Raw genomic sequence first — 20,903 nt, 5'->3', positions numbered from 1 at the left:
GGGAAGTCAACAAGCTGAAAGGTGACAGGAGGTACATAAAACACTAGGCACTTGAGAAGGACAGAGGCCCACTGTGCTAGCAGGGGTTACATGTGTATGCTTCACTCTCCTAAGCCTGGAGATTGTGCTCCACCAGTACGATAAAAGTCTGTCTGGCTACAAAGCCTTGCGTGAGATCTGATCTGCAAACATTTTGGCAGTTTCAGCATGCCACCGCCATGCCCTCTAATTAGCCATAAGAATAATAATCACCACCACAAACAACAACTGAAGACACTGAGATTAATAGTGGCTCATTTAGCATGGCTTTCTTTTTTCCCTTCCCAACCTAAGGTGCTTATTAAGGAGGACAGAACATGCAATTGCTTTGCCGAGATCACAATTCACGAGCAGTATCATCTGCTGCAGGCTTTAATGCTTGAAAAATGCACCCTCTAATTTGAGACAGAGGGACCAATTATACCCACTTACAAAAAAAATTACACATCGCTCACAGGGACGGAGCTGCCGACAGAACAGCAGGGATGAAAAGCCCCAAAACGTTATTAACGGCTATTAGCTGGCCCCTCCTGAAACTGCCCATTTGAAAATAGGCTTTCTGGTCGTGGTTTCCACTAACACCACAGCTAGGTGTTCGGTAAGCTCGATGGTTTGGGTTCACGGGGCCTTGAGCCATAGTGACTTCACACTCTGGGGTTCCACGTTGAGTTCAAACTGCCGGGAAGAGAAAGATCTCACTCAAAACCTTGAGCATTTCCTAGTTCTGCACTGAACGGACATTTTCAGAGTTTCAATGCAAAGCTGTCGCTCTGCCAAGAATCACTGGAAACTCAGCTCAGGACACTTTCTGTGCTTGCGCCAGAGATTCGGCTTCCTAACAAAACCTCCTGCGTTTCCTGTGCTTTTGGGTCTAGCTGCAGATAATTAGTTGTGATGCATTGGCTCCTCTTCTGCCTGGGTGTGGATCAGGATTTCCCCAACTCTGCCTGTAACTTGGTATCACTCGCCTAGTTCTCATCCTTAACTCTTTCCCAAGTGGTCTGGTTGTGTGGGGACTCGATAACCAAGGTGCACTGACAAATTCCTATTGGCCATGGAGGTCACATGGAATTGATTTTGGTGCCTGATTGGAGAAAGTGGACTTAGGCGAGGTCTACACTACAGAGTTTTTGTGCAAAAACGGCCGTTCTTCCACAAAAACTCACGGAGCGTCCACACTTCAAGCGTGTTTTTGTGCAAGTAAAACGAAAGAACAGAGGCGGTTGCCGATGTACGTATTCCTCCTTCTACGTGGAATAACTCCTTTTTGTTCAAGAACTCTTGCGCAAAAAGGTGCGTGTGGATGGGGAACAGGGTTTTTTTGCGCAAAAAGAGGCAATCGAAAAAAGCACAGGTGCCCTGGTGACCATTCTGTGCATAGCAATCAGAGTTTCCTTTTGAGAGAGCGTCCATGCAGCGTGGACACTCTCTTGTGCAAAAGTGCAACGCTTTTCCGATGTGCTTTTGCGGAAGAGCTCTTCTGCAAAAAGCTTCTTACGCAAGAAGCCTGTGGTGTAGACATAGCCTTGGAGTCAGGGTCTCAGCATGAATACTCAGTCCCTGATTCGAAGGGGATTTGAACATGTGCCTACTGGTAAGCCCTGAATAACTACACGGAAAGTCAGGACTCTTCGGCACATGCTTAAAACCATGCTGAATTTTCAGATCACAGTCAAAATTAGTTTTTCACAAACATTGATCGTGCTCATGAATGTTTCTGCCAGTGAATTTATTTGACGGGATACACGTCCCTCCTGCCCTCCATCAGGGAGTGGCTGCAGGTGGGAATTTAGTTCTTCATTCAAACAAATGGCTATGGACAATTTTCCAGCAGCTTTTTTGCTCAGACCTAATTCCATGGCCCTGGGAGAAGGATCAGCTCGCGCGCTGTTCCCGCCGTGCAAATACACGATTTACACTTGATTTACAAGTTAATTGAATCAGCAGCGCCATGTCGTACACATGTACACAAGCCACTTATTAAATTCATGGAGCATTAGGGAAACCTTTGGGGCAGAGAGAGGTTTTTTTTCTCTCTTGGAAACAAATGCACAGAATTCATCTGCAAATTGAAACCGCGCTCAGCACTATGCAAATGTTCCATTTAATTACAAGTGTTTGGAATGCACCTGACGTTTCGCTGCAAAGGACATTGGAGCAGTGTCTTCCAGGGCAGATTCCCCTGCTGCTGGGAGAGAGATCCCTCCTTGGCAGCAGCCAGGGACTGCAAAACAAGTTACTTTCCTATAGCACTTCATCTGAAGATCTTAATTGGCTCCAGTCACCAATTAAGTCTCACCCCCCCCCCCCCGCCCCCCAGAGGCTGTTCTGATATCATGGGCAGGGGAGCAACACATGCTGAAGTTTATTCTTTGTACTGTGATTGACAGATAGATAGATAGATAGATAGATAGATAGATAGATAGATAGATAGATAGATAGATAGATAGATAGTGAGGCTATGTCTTGACTACGGGGTTTTTGCGGGATACCGGAGGTATTCCCTATCGCTTCCAAGGAAAGCATTTGCTCTTCTGCTTTTTTTCATGGAAGAGCAAATGCGCTCTTTTGGGAAGCCCTGAATACCTTGTTTCACGAGGCATAAGGGCTCCGCTGAAAGAGGAGGCTTTCCCACCAAAGTGATCGGAAAAAACTACGCAAATTGCAGAGCACAATTTGGGGTAGCTTTTTCTGATAAAGCACCGTAGTCTAGATCCAGCCACAGAGGAAGTGTATGGGGAGGGAGGGAGAGAGAGAAGGCCCTGTATCCTGTGTCTGGTCACTCTCAGGTTGGGGGGGGCCTTGACGGTAGGAAGGTGGGTGGGATCTCCAGTGAACTTGGGGATGAGCATCAGCCTCTGGAGCACAGGATGGTGGGTTCAATCCCGCCCCCCTCCACCCACTCAGGCAATGGCTGGGCTGCCAACACCAGCTGCCCCAGGGATGGACCTGGCTCCCATATTAGGAAGGCAGGCTAAGGGACCTGCTGAAGGCAAGATGGGGTGGGCATGTGCTGGGGGAACACAGGGTGGTGGGTTCAAGTCCTATCCCCCTCCCCAGAAGACTAAGCTCACAGAACAAGGGGCCCTCCAAAGGCAAGGGGGGGGGTCTCTGCTCCAGCAGCCCAAGCCTCACCCACCCTGGGAGCAACCAGACAGCTAACAACAGGATACAAGACCCACCAAAGGCAGCAAGCTGGGGTGGGCTCTGGATTTGCCCAGGGGATAAGACATTCACCTGGAGAGCAGAGGTGGATGGACCTGGCTCTGGAATTAGGAAGGCAGCAGAAGGGACCCCCTGAAATGGCTGAGGGGATAGGACATTTGCCACACACCCAAGACCTGGACCCTCCACCCTGACCCCAGGCTGGTGAAAGTGAAGGAGACTCAGGGAGGAAGGGCAACAGAGTGAGCATTGAAAGGGGGGAAGGAAGCACAGCAATAAACACAGACAGGCCACAAGTGTGCACAACCCCCCCCCCCCCCAATCAAACCACACCTTTCACAGTCCTGTAAGGAAAATTATTTCACCGTCCTATTCAATGCTGGGTCAACCGGCAGAATTCTATATATTTAAATAAGTTTATATGGACAATATCATCATCCTCTCAGATTGAAATAGATAAGCCCAACAAAACAATTTAGAAGATGCATAAATTCATCCTTCAGTGGCTCACCCATTGCCAGCTTGTCCAGCCTTTCACGGGAGACAAATTATCCCAAGCTTACTACTGCAGGTTTCTTGCACCTTCCTGTGGGCTGGATGGACTGTGGCTCTGATTTAACCTGGCAGTTCCTGTGTCCTGCAAAGCAGCAGGTTTTCCTGAGCTCCGTTCTGAGAAGATGCAGAGAACGGGCTTGTGTAACAGCTGGCTCCCTAGTGACATCCTGATTTTCACAATGGGGTTTACTTTTAGCAGGGAGGGCTTTTTTAAAGCTAGGCAACTCTTGCAGTCATAGGTAAAAAAAAAAAAAACAGGAATAATTCACCGAGCAACACAACTGGAATGAGTTTTACATGCTCTGCGGCACAGTCTGACACACAAAATAAAAGAGGTGTAAGTCACATGGGCTGGGATTTTCTGCTCTTACCTGGGCCCTCCCGGCGATCTCGTCTGTATTCACCCGTTATCTCTCTCTCCCGACCTATGCCTACCACCCTCAGAAGCCTCTGTGACCAAACTACCTCTACTTCGGTAGCGCCCATCTTCAAATCTGCCTCCTAGGCGTGCTCCTTGTGGCTGGAGTTTGCTCTCATTGTAACAGAGGGGTCCCTTAGCACTGCTAAGTCAGAGTGGCCTCTTGCCATACTGCCTTGTCCTTCCTGTGCCTTGGAATAGATTGCTCTTGTCATCACCAGGTGGCTGTTAGAAGCCTTGTTCTGGCATCTGTGGAGAGGCAGCCTTTTCTGTAGTATTCCTTTGTCATCTTGCACTGGGTTTGTAGAGCATCCAATGGTGCGATGCTGACAGCGCTGGCTCACACATCTACACCTTCCTCCACACAGTGCAACTCTCTTCAGATTGACGGTACCACTGACACTGAAGTCTCAATCCCAGTCCAGAGTCTGCTCACAGCTTTGCTGATGCCTCACCCACCTCTCCAGCTATTCCAGTCCCGGGGGCCACACACACACAGCACTAGGAGTGTAAAATTTTGATTAACTGGCTAATCGAATAGTTGATGCAATTTACACTATCTGATTAGTCGATAAAGCCGCCTCTGCCTTTGAAGCATAGCAACAGCCCTGGAGCTGTCGCTACACGCAAAGGCGAAAGTGCTGCAGGCAGCACAGGGCTGGTGGGGGACTCAAGCAATCCCCCACTGACCCCCTGCTCCCCGCAGCGTTTCAAAGCGGCAGTGACCCTGGGCTCCATGCGCCGCTGCTGCTTTGAAACCCTGAGTGCAGCCCTGGCCAGCTGGGAACTCCTGAGCTGCACGCAGCATTTCAAAGCAGCAGCGCCGTGTGGAGCCTGAGGTGTGGCCCTCGGCTCCACACGGCGCTGCCGCTTTGAAGCATCCCCTCCTCTCCCCCCGATAGAGGCAGCAAGGGGGGTGGGAAGAGACTAGTCAACTAGCCTGTCGACTATCCAGTAAACATTTGCTTATCGGACGATTGACTAGTCAACTAGTCATTCACATCCCTACACGGTATCTCTGCTGATGCCCTTCAACCCTGGCCTGCAGCACCAGCAGCTGTTCTGATCCGGGGTTTATATCTGCACAGACATAGCAGAATCAGTGCAGTGTTTTCCCAAGGCAGGTAACTCAATCATTCAGCTAGAACTAGGGAGCCTAGAGGAGGGGGGCAAGCTTACGTCACATGTGGCCAGTATGAGATTTGGAAGTCAAGTCTCAAGAGGCAAGAGGCATTCTGCCCTCGTGGTGCCAACTTAGTAACGTGTCACTATGCCCATGGCTGACATGCAGCTTAACTGCACTCTAGCGATGTCCTTGGTGTGTGCAGCCTGTGGCCAACATGTGAGGAGCACGGAGGGTGGAAAAGAGTCTTATTCTTCTATCAACTGTATCCTGAAGAGGCTTTCACTCCGCAGGAATGGAGGAGGAGTCAGGCTTGTGCTGTGCCAAAACTGAATCCTTTGAAGAGCCTTTTCTTCACCCTCCCTAAGCACTTTAAGAAAAGCAACATACACACGCTCACAACAGCCTCTTCTCAAGTACAAAATGATTTGCTCTCCTAAGCGGCGCATCGTTAATTACTCTACTAGTTTATGATCGTCGAGGGGAAAATGCTTGGAGCACTTCAGCTCGAGCTAGTTCCAGGGATGTATGGGATCACGTGTGTCCGTGAGCATGAGCACCTGTGCACACATCTCTGTGAGCAGGTAGGAGATGTGCATGAACATGTGTGTATGTGACACTCTGAGTGTGTGTTGTGTGGATGTGTAATTGTATACGTGTGTCCATGCCTGTGGGGAGGGGAGGGAGGCATTCACATATATGTGTGGATGTGCTTGCATGTATTTCAGCGTGTGCATGTCCATATTTGCAGTTGTATGGCTGAGTGTGTGTGTAAATATGTAGATGTGTGCACATGCCTGTCTATGCACAGTCGTGTGTATACATGTATCTGTGTGTGTAGGGTGAAATCAAAATTCCCCCTCAATGCCATTATAGCCTCATTTCAAGGATTCCTCTCAAGTCACCAAAATCCATGCTGAGACCAAACCTCCAGTTGTATAGACGTGATAAAGTATCTCCAGCCCGCTGAAGGCAGCGAATTGGGTGCACACTGGCACTTAATGAACAAGCTGACGATCAATGGACCATCTGCTCCCTCTTGTAGACCCCCCCCCCCAAGTACTCCCAGAAAAGAGACGGGGAAGAAGGGGACTGGACTTGCAGGCTCAGCTCTCCCTGCCAGCGCATGCGAGAGGCACTGACGGCCGTACCCTCAGCCTCTGGAAACCTCCCTCCCACCTGGCGCTGATCCCTGGCCATCGGCACTCTGCCGGGTAACGAGCCCTGTCTCGCAACGGAGATGTCTCCTCACAGGCGGTCCTAGAACAGCCCTAGAACAGGGGATGAAGCAGAGTGGTGCTGCCTCTCTCTGTGCCCCTGATCTCTGTGGGAAGGGGATAAATGAGGAGGGGGGGGCTGGTTCAAACAATGTGTGCCTCGTAAAACAGACTTTGCAAAGTTTGCCCCAATTTGCAGCAGGTTTCAGGCTGAGACAGACAGCTGCGGGAGGAAGGGCCAAGTGTACTGTCAGAGGATGTGCGTGTACAGTAGAAAGGGGTCACTTTTTTTAGCTCCCAGGAGGCATCTTAAAAGGGAATCCTTCCTTCCCCTTTCATGGGCTGGACCATTACAGGTCTGAGCCCCCAGAGCACACGCAGGAATACGAGCTCCAGAAGAGATGGGGAAATACAATTCCTGTGAGATAATAACTGGCTCAGTGCTGCCCCTCAGTTTGCACCATTTCAGAGGCTGGGGGACATTTCCCCTTTGCGTTGTATCTGAGAAGGGAGTGTGACCCAACCCCCCAGATCCAAACAGTCCCATGTTCAGACTGAATCCAAACTACCCACCTGAGTCCTTTTGCACAGACTGCAGGCAGGGTCTGAGCTGGGGGTCGGGAGGAGTTCTGTTGACCAGCAGTAGTAGTAGGTTGTTATCTTCTAGCAGGCCAGTCAATACAGGAGGTAACAAATACTGTGCCAATGCATTACTCTACCTCTGTAAGGATCTCAGTGCCAGTCATTACACAGATTAACACTGCAATGCGGCTGCCTCTGGTGCAGAAGGCAAAAATCAAGGGAAACACTATGCAATGCATATGAGCGGGAACAGGCAAAAGGTTGACCTGGGATAACAACACACAAGAGCTCTGCTTACTCAACTGCCCTAGGTGGTTGCTGTCATTGCAGAGCAGCTGGGACCCCGGTTTTGTTTTGGTTTTGTAGTCTCATCCCATGTACGGTGAACTATTTGGAACTCTGCACCTCTAGGAGGACTGAGTCATTCAGCCAGAGGCTCTGTTCTCCCTCCTTGCTGGGCATGACCCGCTCTCATTGGACAGAGTGGAAGCTACTGATGTTCCATGGCACGAAACAGGGGGATCCTGGATTCCAGTATATCCTGATGGGCCAAATTTGATGCCCAGGTAATCTAGGCCATGTCCCCACTCCAAATACAATTGTGTTGTTGCAGTCAGATCACAGCACTCTGGATGGACCACAAGAAACGCAGCGAATTTGTGTTCACAGAGGGGCTTACCCAAGTCAACACTGTGTGTGCACCTGCACCCACTGTCCCATGCTGCATAGCCATGTTTCTACCAGCGCCTTCTGGGAAAATCTGGGCAGCCATCCCACAGTGCCTCAAGAGCAGGGGGTTCTGGGCATCTCTCAGACTGCTACGGGAAGAGGAGGCAACTGTTTTTTATAAAGAAGAATGACCCTCCTGCCTCCTTCCCAATGGCATTTTCACCTCAGCCGCAACAGAAAAAAGCTTCGTTCTTTTCCATTCGGTACCTGGCAATTTCTTTTCCAGTGACTCATCGAGGAACATCCACCCTTCCGTGGTGACACAAACAGGGATATGCAAATGAAGTTTGCTTCGCATCAAAAAAAGGCGAAATAAAACACAATCAAGAGTCCTATTATTCACAAACCTTCACTACAATCGTTAATTGCACTGGCGCTTGCTCGTTACAGATTTCCAGCTGATTTGTTTAATAAGAACCCTGCCTTGCTCTTGGACATGGAAGGCAGGATAGATACAGAGGGAGGGAAATAAAATCAACTCTTTCCAGCTACTGGTTTTACAAGTTTATAAAATGATGCTTATTTGGGAAAGTGACTCTGTGAAAAGTGTCATGTGGCTCAAGGTTATGGAATCTGAAGCTCTCCGGATCAGATGTGCCCCGTTTACATGATTATTACTCTGTTATTAGGACTGTGGTACTGACTAGAAACCCTAATGAATGTCATTGTGCTATCCTCCATCAGACACTTACACTACATCTACACTGCAGAAAAGGGCATGGTCTTTCTTCAGGTTAGCTAACTCCGGTTATGCTAGCAGTGAAGATACGGATTTTAACTCAAGTTAGTGCCTCAAGTTCTATTCTAGATCTCTCTTGAGGCTGTAACTCCAACTGAGAACCAAAGTGAAAAGCCCAGTTGCCATGTCTGCATTGTTCTTTTAATGTGGGTTAGATAACCGATATTGGGAAGACCTCTGCTTTTACTGTGTAGACATAGCCGTACTACCAGACAGTCCCTGACCCAAAGAGATTGCAGTCTAAAGACACAAGAGGAAACAGATGCGAAGAGGGATGACGTGATTTACCTGAGGCCACTGGGCAGGTCTTTGGCAGAGGCAGGAATACAGCCCCAATCTTGTGCCCTACCACTGGCTCATGCTGCCCCTCTACATATGTCCGAGTGCCAGCCCTACAAACCTCTGCAGGGATCAGAGCCAAGCGGGGGTTCTTTCTTCTCATGGAGCATTGCTAGCAATAGCACATCTCTGGGGATAAATTCTGCTCTCAGTGACATCCGTGTAACGTAGCTAAAAAAAATTCCCCCAGCAGGAAGAAATCTGGCCCATCATTTTCAGCGTGACTGTAACTGGAATGTACTTAACAAACCCAACGATGATATATTAACTAGAACAGAATCCAGCTCACTCACCCAAGCCTGAGCTGGCTCTCCAGTGCACACAGGAACAAAAAGCAGCAAAGACTTAGCTCAGACACTAAAGTCCACAGATTTGACTTTGGATACATGCAGGGGACAGATTGCTGACTAAGAAGGGGCTGTTTTTAACACAAACGCTTCCCAGAATAGAGTTGCGCTTGCAAGCCTCTTTCTGATAGGATTTTAATGTGAAAAAGCATAACAAACCCTCCAAAAATATGAATTTGTTTGCACCAGATATTAGTGTTAAAGACAGGAACCAAATTTAATGTACAATCAGTAGCCAATTTAGATAAATAGGAAAAATACGTAACTGAGACAAATACACGTGTACAATGTACATCCTCGCTCATACAGAGATTTATTGATCCCTTGAAAGGGCAAGACTGTATCAAGTCTGACTCCAGGGGGGAAGAAAAAAAGAGCCTGGTTAAGCCATGTCTGGTGAAAAGCAGCTGGAGTGATTACAGTACACCAAGAAAGCAGCTGGAGCTACTGTATTACAGCACAAGAAAACAGCTGGAACAATCACAGCATGGTAAAAACAGCTGGCACAATTCCAGCTGTAAAACAAACAGCTGGGAATGCAGACGTGGGTGCAGCAACATCGGGAGGTCCAGAAGGAGGCTCGGGATGGTAGCTGTATGGTCGAGTGCAGGAAGAAAGGCTACTCTTCTCGGCAGGGCACTGAAGTAAGGCGCAAGAGAGCTGTGTTCCAGTCCCAGCTCTGACACAGTTGTTTTGTGCAAGCCACTGTCTCCGTGCCTCAGCATCTCCCACCCATCCCCACTCAGTGGGATGAAATTTCCTTTGCCCACTCTGGGTGTCTGAACAGCACCCTAAACTCAAAATTTGTGCGACGCAAAATCTATCTCGAAATAGCACCACATTCCAAAAGAATGCACCATTCCGAGCCATGCCTTATCCCTCATGCAGTGAGGTTTACCCAGATGGGGAAATAGCGTGCCTGTTATTTGGAAAAATATCTCAAAATAGCGGGTGGCTTGTGTCAACACGGGGTAGCTATTTTGGAATACTGGAGTTTATCCCAAAATTGCTGTGTGGTGTAGAAATATCCTTAGACGGAAGCTCTTTGGCCAGGGCCCTAGCACCAACCTGAGTTGGGACCACACCATCATAGACATAATGACAGCCACGAACTGTGGGGAGCTCCAAAGTGGAGGGGATTGCTTTTACACTGCAACACCTGCTCCCGACAGCCAGTATTCCGGGGCCCTGGGCAAAGATGCTTCCATCATTCAAAGGCTGGTCACTAGCACATAGACCCTTCTAGGACAGCAACTAGATCAGATGCTGTGGGAGGCCTGTATCTGTGATGCTGAGGTTTTATTTTGCTGGGTTACACTGTATCATCACCTCTTGATGACTCATTCTTCCAGCCCTAATGGAGTGGATGCAGTAGGCTGAAAAGAAAAGCCGCTTTCCAGCTGTTTTGCTCATTACCAGTGCTCAAACATTTGTGTATGTCGGAAGATGGCTCATGTTCTGCCTACGTTCAAATGTGAGACTTGCCAATAGAGCGGGTCAGGAAAAGCTTTTTCCTCTATGGAAAATGTCAACAACATTGCTTTTACCTCCAAAATTTCTTATGAAAAGTTTTGTGCTCCTTGTTGAAAACCAAAGATAATTCACCCTTCAGCTAGCAAAGCCGGAGCATTTGTATTTTACACTGACAATCTTGGAAGGTTGGCTGCCATAAAACAAATATAAATATATTGGTAAAATATTCACATTTTTGTTTAAAATTGTTAAAATCACACAATTGTGTTTCAACAAAATCACTGCTCATTTAGAAGACCTCTGCCTGCTCCACTCATCCTAGCCTTGGGCTAGAAGGATTTCCGGCCCTGCAGCACATTAGGGTGTGGATTAAGAGTGGATTTTGAAAATGCCTAGGAACCAAATGTTTCAATAGCCTCTGCCATTTTGTTTTCCTTGCTAAGCTTCCTAGACATTCGATCAGATACACTTTCCACGGAGTCAGAGTTGATGCACAGGGCTCCCTCAGTATGCAAATTAAACCCACTAATACTGTCCTTAGTAATTACCGGTTCTTCCAGGTTAATTGCTAATACTTGAAACGTAACCATATCTCAGAGATTAATTATCTCGTAACTGGCAGTTGTAAACTCCTGGGCTCAGGCTACAGGCTGAGCAGCTCGTTTCCTTACGACTACAGCAGTACCCGTCCTGCTCTTGCCTATGTTAGACTAGACAACTTTCCCGGCGTAGCCTGCATCCTTCAGGGCAGGGGCTAGCAGCGTGGAGGGTGCAGGAGTCAGGGCAGAGCTTTGGGGATGGGGGGGCAGGGCAGGAGTCTGGAGGGGTGGGTGTGTGTGCGAGGGTTGGGGCTGAGGAGGGGCCCTTGGTGGTGGGTCCTATCCAGCAGGGCTTTCTCCCCCTCTCCGCCCGCTGCCCAACTATCAGGGGCCTTCAGTCTCCTCCCCCGGCCCAGCTGCCAGAGGCCTTTTCTCTCTCCCTGCCCCTCGACCAGCATGGGCTTTCTGTCTCCCCACCATTCCTCCTCCTCCCCCCCCCCCCCCGCGCCCCGGTGCTGTGGCCAAGGTCCGGGGAGGAGAGGGGTGTGGGGCAGGGGGCGCCGTACTGGTGGCAGGCAAGATGGCAGAGCCCTAGCCCTGCTGGCTGCTCTCTTGGTGGTGCATCTGCCCCCGGTAGCCACTCCGCATATAGCTCCCCCGAGTTCCCTGCCCCAGTGGCCACTCTTAGTATCGCGTCCCTTCTCTCTGTGCCCCTCCCTTCCATCCCTCCGCTCTCTTCCCCCTCCCTTTCATGGTATGGCAAACGGTCCCAGCCCAACACTTCCCGGGTCCTTGGTACAGCCAAAGCCTGACCTTGCTCTAAGGCAGGACAAGAGGAAGCAGCGTGCTCTGTTGGTGGCCCTGGTGCTTCCCCTTTAGGAGGAGTTCTTGAACAGACAGACTCACAGATGGATGGACAGACAGACATTTCGACAATATGTAGATGAGCAAGCACATTAACCCAGGCTTGCCCGGGTCCTAATGAAGGTGCTCAGAGCAGGGGGCTGGGAGTATGGGGCATGCGGGAGTCGGGGCAGAGCCTTGGGCTCAGGGCAGAGGGCTGAGGGTGTGGGGGATGCAGAACTCAGGGTTGGGGGACAGCAGGGACTCAGGGCAGGGGGCTAGCAGCGTGGGGGTGTAGTAGTCAGGGTTGTGTGGGGAGGGGCTCTGGAGTCAGGGCAGGGGTTGGGAGGTATGGAGGGGCTCAGGGGAGGGGATGGGGGCTCAGCGCAGAAATTTGAGGGTGCAAGAGTCAGAGCAGGAGGTTAGGTGTGTGGGGGGGGGGGGTCTCAGGACAGGGGGTGGGAACAACGGCTCCTTGGAACTGGCCAGAGAAGTGGGATCCGCGCTGCCCAGCTGGCTGGAGGGGAACAGTGGCCAGCAACATCCATAACCCTGTTCCCAGCCAGCCACTCTCTTACCAGTGTGTCCACCCCTCTCAGTAGAACAGTCCCTGCTAGCAGTCCCCTCCCTTCCCATTTTACGAGAAACAATCGTATTCCAGGCGCAGACCACTGGGACAACCAACCGGGACGGCACAACCAAACCTGACCTTGTTTTAAGTTATGATGAGGGAAAGCTGCACAGCAAATTTGGTTGTGCTACTCTCAGTGTTCAGGAGTTCTTGAACAGACGGACGCACAGACTCACAAATACGTTGCAGAGTGGGCCTCAGGCGGTCACTTGGACGCAGAGACACACCTGAGCGGGTGGTGCATGGAAGGACACTTGTGAAGGACGGGAGACAGTCGGGCTCTCCAGCCGGCACATTTTAGGTCTCGCATTCTGTTCTTGCTCAGGTGACTTAATTGCCACTGACGGGCCAACCTGAAGAGCTCCAGGTTCAGAGGCATGCCCCAAAGCTTGTCATGCCTGGCTGAGCCTTCTCCTGCCCCTCAGGCTGGGCAGCCCAGACACTCCACTTTGTCCAGGGCTGTTCTTTGCAGGAGTCACTCCTGAGTGTCCAGCTCAGGGCAGGGGGCTGGGAGTATGGGGCATGCCGGAGTCAGGGCAGAGCCTTGGGCTCAGGGCAGAGGCCCCCATCCCCGCAGTCCTGGTGCAGCTCCCAGCAGGGTCTGTGAAGCTCTTAGGCACCACTGGGAGTGGATGAAACCTCTCCAGTCTCAAGACCTCGTGCACCTGCTCCATTAGAGGCAAACAAGGTGAGGACGGGCATGTCAGGGCCAGGGGTGTGTCTGCCACAGGGATTTAAGCATGATCCTTACTGTTAATGAGCTTCTCCCCTTGGAGTCCTTGCTCCTGCTGCTCCCCTGCAGCCAGGGTCTAGCGAGCATCCAGTGACCATACGTAGGGGGCTGCCCTGTAGCATCCTCAACACCACCACGTGGCTTTCTCTGGCAGCCTCTGCCCTACTCAACTCTTTACACCTCGCCCTCTTAAGCCCACACTCCACACCTGCATCATGCAACCAAGGCCACCATCACTGCAGGCCCAGCAGGTGGCACATTCCCAGACGCAGCACTTCCAGCTGTCTGTGTCATTCCAGCACGTGGGGGCTGATAATTAGATATGGAGAAAGGAGCTGGTATCCTATAAGCATAATGAGTCATTAGTGACTCCCATGGGACACAGAACATCTCCTGTGTCTGGCTCCTGACATATGTTTCCAGTTTCACTTCATTAGAAGACCATTCTGTCTGTCTTGTATTTCATGTCACATTATCTAGCTCCTCAGAGCTCAACATTCACTTTGTAGGGCCAGGCCGCTCGGCATAGAGGGCGAGAGAAGGGAGCCGTACACCGAACGCCAGCAAACACTTCCTGCTCGATTAAGCTGCAGGGCAGAGACGTGGCAGGAGCCCAGGCTCTTGGGATGCTGAAAACACAACTGGACAACTCACTGGAGAATATATGGAAGCGGCCACAGCTAACTTCTGGCCCCTAAAACGGCAAAATTCCCACTGAGGTCAATACTGCCGTAGTCAGGAGACCTGGGATTACCCAGATCGTAGGAACCCATCTAGCTGCTGGGTATGGGAGCAGGGAGGGGATCGCAGGGAGGATGGTTGAGAACCGCTGACCTAGATGACCTATGGGGAAGAGGGTTTTTCCATCTCTATTGTCGAGTGAATGCTGAGAACCATCCCTCTAGCCAAGCACCAGCATGAGAATGGGGACTTCCCCGGGGCCCAGGAACAATTGTTTAGCACAGGCAGGGTGGGCCAGCGATGCAGCCTCAGGGATGTCCAGTTGATGGCCGGGCCTCTTGTCCCAAGGAAGTTTCGGTTTTCAGGCCCCAAGGCACTTTGGGTCTGTCTACACTTCAAAGTTAATTCCAACTAACAGCCGTTAGTTCGAATTAACTTTCATAGGTGCTACACAGGCAAACCGCTAGTTCGAACTTAATTCGAACTAGGTAAACCTCATTCTAGGAGGACTAACACCTAGTTCGAATTAAGTAGTTCGAATAAAGGGCTGTGTAGCCACTTAATTCGAACTAGTGGGAGGCTAGCCCTTCCCAGCTTGCCCTGGTAAGTGGAAGGAGGTGAGGGAGGAATGGGGTACGAGCCCCGGATGGGGAGGACTGGGGTGGCTCTGCAGGCTCCTCGGGGTGGAAGCTCTCCTCCAGCCCCCCAATTGACCCCCCTGGATGGCAGCCTGAGGCAAGAGCAGCCGGGCTGATGGCCGAGTGCTGTGATGTGCCGAGTGCGGGCACTCAGGGCACTCCAAGTCAGGACTGCTTTGCTGTCCCTCATCGAGGTAGACAAGCAAGCGGGGAACCCTCAGAACTGTCTGTCCGGGGTGGGGGTCGGGTCCCTTTAAGCACAGCCCTCGGCTAGCCTGAGGCAGCAGCCCACACTCTAAGTCCTAATCTGATGCCCTGCCGGCACTGCTTCCGGTCAGCCTTAACTTCAGTTCAGGGTCCACTCAATGTGGACATGCTAGTTCGAATTAGCAAAATGCTAATTCGAACTAGTTTTTAGGTCTAGATGCACTAGTTCGAATTAGCTTAGTTCGAATTGACTAATTCAAATTAAGTTAGTTCGAACTGGTGCTGTAGTGTAGACAGACCCTTTGAGACAAGAGGCAGCCACCCCATGATTGCTGCCCTGAATGAGAACTCTCAGCTCCGAAGAAAGAGGGAGAGGGGAAGAGACTGCCGAGCCTGGTGCAGAGCTGGGCTAGCCGTAAGACAGCCCAGGTGAGTGGGGCCGAGATGGCTCAGGCCCAGCGTTGTAGTAACACTGCAGACAGCCGGCGCGGGCCGGAGCAGTGAGTGTCACATCGGCTCCCAGCAAGGGAGGGAGATGAGTGAGACCTGGCCCCTTCTCAGAGAACACGGCCCCCTGGGGAGTGCTGCAGAACGGCAGCACTGAGCCGTGAGCCTCAGGGTCAGGCTCTTAGGCCAGGGCCAGGGAAGTCAGGAGAGAGTTTGGGAATGACACTTTCCACAAGGAGCCAGACCACGGGCACATGTCGTCCGACGAGGAGCGAGGGCTCGTTCAGACTGCGAAGCTGCGGGCCTGTGCTCTTATTGTGGGCACAAACCCAGCTGGCGAAACACAGCCGATACCCGCGGCAGGCTGACCTCTGGCTCTTCCTTGCTGCTAGTAGCTACTGCGCAGCGGCTTAGTTAACCAGTGTTTGTGATCCCGAGGCGAAAGGGGCAAGGTATTAAGTATGTTCATTATTGTTGCTTCTCTTAGGCTTCCCTACCAAGATGAACAAAGCGAGAACGCTTGGTGCTGAGGACAATCTGACTGGCAAATGGGAACCAGGACACAATGTGAAATTCTGATGGGGAACTGAATCCGCCACCTGGCAGATGGGTGCCTGTCTTGGTCCTGCCAGCCCTAAGCCCATGCACAAGGTTGTTACAAGAAGGGCAGGTGGAACCTCCAACTGGGCACAAGTCAGGGCAAGTGCGATGCAGCCCCCTGCTCTACAAAGCAGAGCCCTCCATGATGGGAGGTGGGGGGAGGGCGGGCGTGCGGGGAGCTAGACACAGCCCTGCTCCCGGCAGTGCGGCACACAGACCTCATCCCTGCTAGCCAACGAATAACTTGGTGCTCGCTCCGCAGCCCTCGCTGGAGTGCAGGATTGGGCCCCATCGTGTGCCCTTCATGCCCAGCACTTTTTACCTAGCCGCGCACCTCTGCCTCCCCCTCAGAGCAGAACCAGAGACCTGATGCAAACCGGACTGGCCAGGGCCACTGTCCGCCCAGCATGGAGCGACCCCGCCTAGCCTCCGACTGCAGAGTGGGAGGGACGGCTGAGGGAAGAGCGGCAGAGCTGGGAGACGAGGAGGAGCAGTCTGCTTGAGCCAGTGGTCACGGGCCTGTGCGAGTCCTGCTGAGCAGTATGAGCTGTCTAGCACATCTCTGGTACATTAATAACAGGCATTAGCCATACCACACGCATGCTAGTGTGCATGAAGCACAGACAGCACTAAGCACAAACACTGCAGCAGTCACACAGCTGAATTTGGAGAATAGCTCGACTGTAACCCTGCTCTCTAGGCTACCTGTCCCGTGACACCCTGCCGGGCCTTCGCCCAAGTGAGCTTTGGCTAAGGTAGGGAGGAAAATAGGCTTAGGACACATGATTATACAGCCCTAGCGAGAGGAAGGGAGTGACCCTCCCAGGCCAGCCCGGGAATGTACCCATAGAAAAGGAGAGGCATATGGTTGTTATACCCCGGGACAGACCCAGCAGGTGCCTGCAAGCCTCTTGGTACCCGGAATGCAGAGAGAGGGGATGGGCCACGGTGCCAGAAAAACAAGGTAGGAAGCCGACTGGGTAAATCGAGTTCCTGCTGACACAGCCAGCACCTCTTAGCTGCAAGCAGGTGCTGAGGGATGCACCAGGGACCGGTACCTCACAGCACCTCTCTCCTGCACTCTATTGCTATTGGCTTAGAGCAATAAACCTGTCGGACGCTGGTTATTTGGCCTCCCGAATACGTTTCCAAGGGGCAGACGTGTGGTCACGCCACTGGCTGTACAATTTATCAGGCCCCCCAAAAGGGTTAGAGCTCAGGCTAGGGCGGGGGGGTGGAACGCCACAGCTGCGGGCTGAATCCCCGAAGTGCAGAGATTTATTCCCATGGCTGCATCGCCTGGGTGAACCCCGTTCGCCCGCCACAGGGGGATTCTGCTCAGAGACAAGCACGCACTCCGTGCCGGGAAAGAGATGGAACATGGGAACTCACGGCTGGTGAGGCAAGGAGACGAGGCCGTCACCTCCCCTCACTGCCAGGATGGTGTAGCCAGACATGAACCCCATCTTGTCCCGTCCCCCCCCAGAGAGCAAGAGAAAGGCAGTCAGCCTTTGATGCCCTGGGAATGCAGGTGTGCTGCCTGTCCCTGACTCTACCATAAACAGAAACCAGACAGTAAATGGGCTAGCTGACGACCCAGGGCCTCCCGCCGCCCTGATGGTTAGTACCAGTAATTGACACGCCTGCACTGTCCCAGGAGAGGAATCTTCGTCCATCACATACCAGAGATGCCTATTGTCTGCATTTTCCCAGGTGTGAATTATGCTTTGCACCCTTCGTGGGAAACTTGGCATTCAAAGCCATTTTTCCTAATTGGCCACTTGAGACCAGGAAGAAGCCTACGTGACCCAAGGGGTATAAAGAGGGGTTTAGTAGCTCACCCCATCTGAGCTCCAATCACCTACACCTGCTGGCAGGTATTGATTGTCTCTCTAGGTCTGTGGGACGCCCAGCCTCGCCCTATTTCGTCCCGAGGGATTGAGAGAAAGACGCTGGCCACGCCAAGTCTGGAACGCAGGGGTGAGAATATATACCTGCCAGGTGTCTATTTTGCATGCATTTAATAAGAACTCAGAGAAACAAAAGGGTTTCATGGTACCTGTAAGTGACTTATTAGTGTAATTTCTGTCCTGTCCTTTGTAGTGGCTGTGTTATCTGTAACACAGTAGTAGCATTTAACAGCTAAGTTTACCCTGTAACAATAAAATAGTAACTGTTTAAGCTTTAACCTGACTCCTTCAGTTGCCGTAACAGAACCAAGCACAATTTAAAAGAACTTCAGCCGGTCATAAGGGACAGGTATAGGAAGAGCTTGAGAGTTTTGGATCGTGTCACTCCCAGGTGACCGATCCGTTGGGGCATCTCTCAGTCTTCCCTAGACTGCCCGCTGCGAAGGGATCCTGTATCTTAGCAGCTGAAATCTGAGATGTAATAAGCTCTTCCTATAAACTCTGGGGCATCTGTCAGCCTGTTGGCTGCCCTCTGCGACAGGACCCCGGTCCTAGCAGTAAAGTCACAGACATTAAACTCTTCTCAGGGCGCCCGTCAGTCTCACCTAGACTGCCCACTGCGACGGGGCCTTGTGTCTCAGCAGTTGAAGACTCGGGTGTAACACACACATGCACTGCCCTGACCATCGGCTGACAGATGGGCATGGAGAGCCGAAGTCCAGGCAATGTGCTGGGGGTACAAAACAGGGCCACCCTGCACACCCCTCAACCTCGCAACAGCTGCTCCAGCCTGTGAGCCCACAGAGCACACATCACAGAGCCCAGTGCCCATCCACTGGATTGCCCCCGTCACCTCACTCCCTGCTGGCGGAGACCCTCTGCCACACACGGGAGCTATGCAAAGACTTCTCTGCAGCCTCTCTGGGTGCCCCCCCGCCCTGCCCCAGGCATCCCGAGACCTGGTGCTGCACTGGCAGCTGGCACTTACCATCCTCGTCCGTCTGGAATATCATCTCCTTCCCTTCCTTGCGCCCCTCAGGGTTGGAGAGGATGAGCTTCACATGCACGTTCTTGTAGGGCAGCAGGTTCTTGATGGTGTAGCGGTGGGTGCTGTGCTCCATCTTCACGCACTCCCGGAAGGTCTGGTTGTGGCTGGTGCCCACGAAGTAGCGGTAGCAGAGCGAGACCACGTAGGTATGGCAGCGCGTTAGGTTGTAGCCCAGTGGCTCCCACTGCAGCGTCAGCTGCCTGGACTGGATCTCAGAGAAGGCCAGGCCCTTGGGGGCCCTCATGGGCTCTGCCAGAGAGAGAGAGCGAGAGATGACACAAGAAAAACCACCCATCAGGGCTAAATCTGGGGTAGGGCACAAGGAAAATGACTGACCACAGTGCAGCCCACTTCCTCAGGAGAGACCCAAGTCTAGCAAAGCAGGGGGCTCTGCAGGAGCAGCAGCACTGGGATACCGTTAAAGCTCCTCCGGGCAGCCTAAAGGAGCTAAAGTCGGTGTAAATACAACATACGCCCATTTAAGGTCTCTGCACCCTACCAGAGTGGTGTAAAAGGCTATCAGGGCCTGGATGAGCCACTGAAAGTAGTCATGGGATAAGAGGGAAGGTCCTTTCATGGAATGACAACTCGTTAAAAGACAGGAAACAAAGAGTAGGAACAAATGGTCAGTTTCAGAGTGGAGAGAGGTAACTAGTGTGGTTCCCCAAGGGTTTGTCCTGGGACCAATCCCGTTCAACTTATTTATAAATGATTTAGAGAAAGGGGTAAACAGTGAGGTGGCAAAATGTGCAGATGATACCAAAGACCAAAGCAAACTGAAGAGCTTCAAAAAGCACCAAACTAAGTGACTGAGCAACAAAGTGGCAAATGAAATGTAATGTTGATAAATGTATACGGCTGTGTCTACACTGGGCCACTTATTCTGGAAAATCAGCCGCTTTTCCAGAATAAGCTGCGAACTGTCTACACTGGCCCCTTGAATTTCCGGAAAAGCACTGACGATCTACTGTAAGAAATCAGCTGCTTTTCTGGAAAAACTATGCTGCTCCCACTCGGGCAAAAGTCCTTTTTCCGGAAAACTGTTCCGGAAAAGGCCAGCGTAGACAGCACAGTAGTCTTTTCTGCAAAAAAGCCCCGATCGCGAAAATGGCGATCGGGGCTTTTTTCCGGAAAACCGCGTCTACATTGGCCACGGATGCTTTTCCGGAAAAAGGGCTTTTCCGGAAAAGCATCCTGCCAATGTAGACGCTCTTTTTCCAGAAATACTTATAACGGAAAACTGTTCCGTTTTAAGCATTTCCGGAAAATCATGCCAGTGTAGACACAGCCGTAGAGTAATGCTCATTGGAAAAAATAATCCCAACTATACATACAATATGATGGGGAGTAATTTAGAAGAAAGAAAGAAAGAAAGAAAGAAAGAAAGAAAGAAAGAAAGAAAGAAAGAAAGAAAGAAAGAAAGAAAGAAAGAAAGAAAGAAAGAAAGAAAGAAAGAAAGAAAGAAAGAAAGAAAGAAAGAAAGAAAGAAAGAAAGAAAGAAAGAAAGAAAGAAAGAAAATGTGTGTGCCCGAGGGCAGGGCTCTTCACCTTTGAGTTTCCTCATCAGAAATTTGGGGATGCTCCTCCTCCTCCCTTGTGTTTAGTCTTTCCCATCTCCCGATTCCTTGATCCTCCAATGGAGGGTGCCCAAGAAAGGCAGCTAAGCAGCCTTTGTCTGCTCTGGCACTTCCGTACCAGAAGAAGTGTCAAAACCCCAGCAGGACCAGGATGCTCTTTGAAGGCCACCAGAGTTCACTCAAGAGAGCCAGTTCCCACTAGAGGATCCCAGTGCACTGCCCCAGGCTGGAGAGAGCCAGCTGCCCAGCCCAAGCAGATGCCAAAGCTTTCTGAAGGTGCACCCATTGCCTGCCCCTCAGCCATATTATGGCAGGCATTCGAG

The 20,903-nt window shown here is 51.3% G+C and overlaps 1 protein-coding gene across 3 annotated transcripts in view; it reads right to left on the bottom strand.

Annotated features, from left to right (window-relative positions):
- PTPRU (protein tyrosine phosphatase receptor type U) overlaps nucleotides 1-20,903 on the bottom strand; it is a 270,209-nt gene that overhangs the window by 106,142 nt on the left and 143,164 nt on the right. For all 3 annotated transcript variants that reach the window (XM_006112017.5, XM_006112018.5, XM_089773413.1), the window contains one exon: nucleotides 18,944-19,252. In XM_006112017.5, coding sequence (XP_006112079.2) covers nucleotides 18,944-19,252 — 309 coding nt within the window. The remainder of the gene's footprint in view (nucleotides 1-18,943; nucleotides 19,253-20,903) is intronic.

Source organism: Pelodiscus sinensis, chromosome 26 (genome assembly GCF_052426305.1).
Source record: "Pelodiscus sinensis isolate ZL-2025 chromosome 26, ASM5242630v1, whole genome shotgun sequence".
In the NCBI taxonomy this organism is placed as follows: Eukaryota; Metazoa; Chordata; order Testudines; family Trionychidae; genus Pelodiscus; species Pelodiscus sinensis.
Note: the sequence above shows the minus strand (reverse complement) of the source record. Positions and strands in the feature narration are given on the sequence as shown.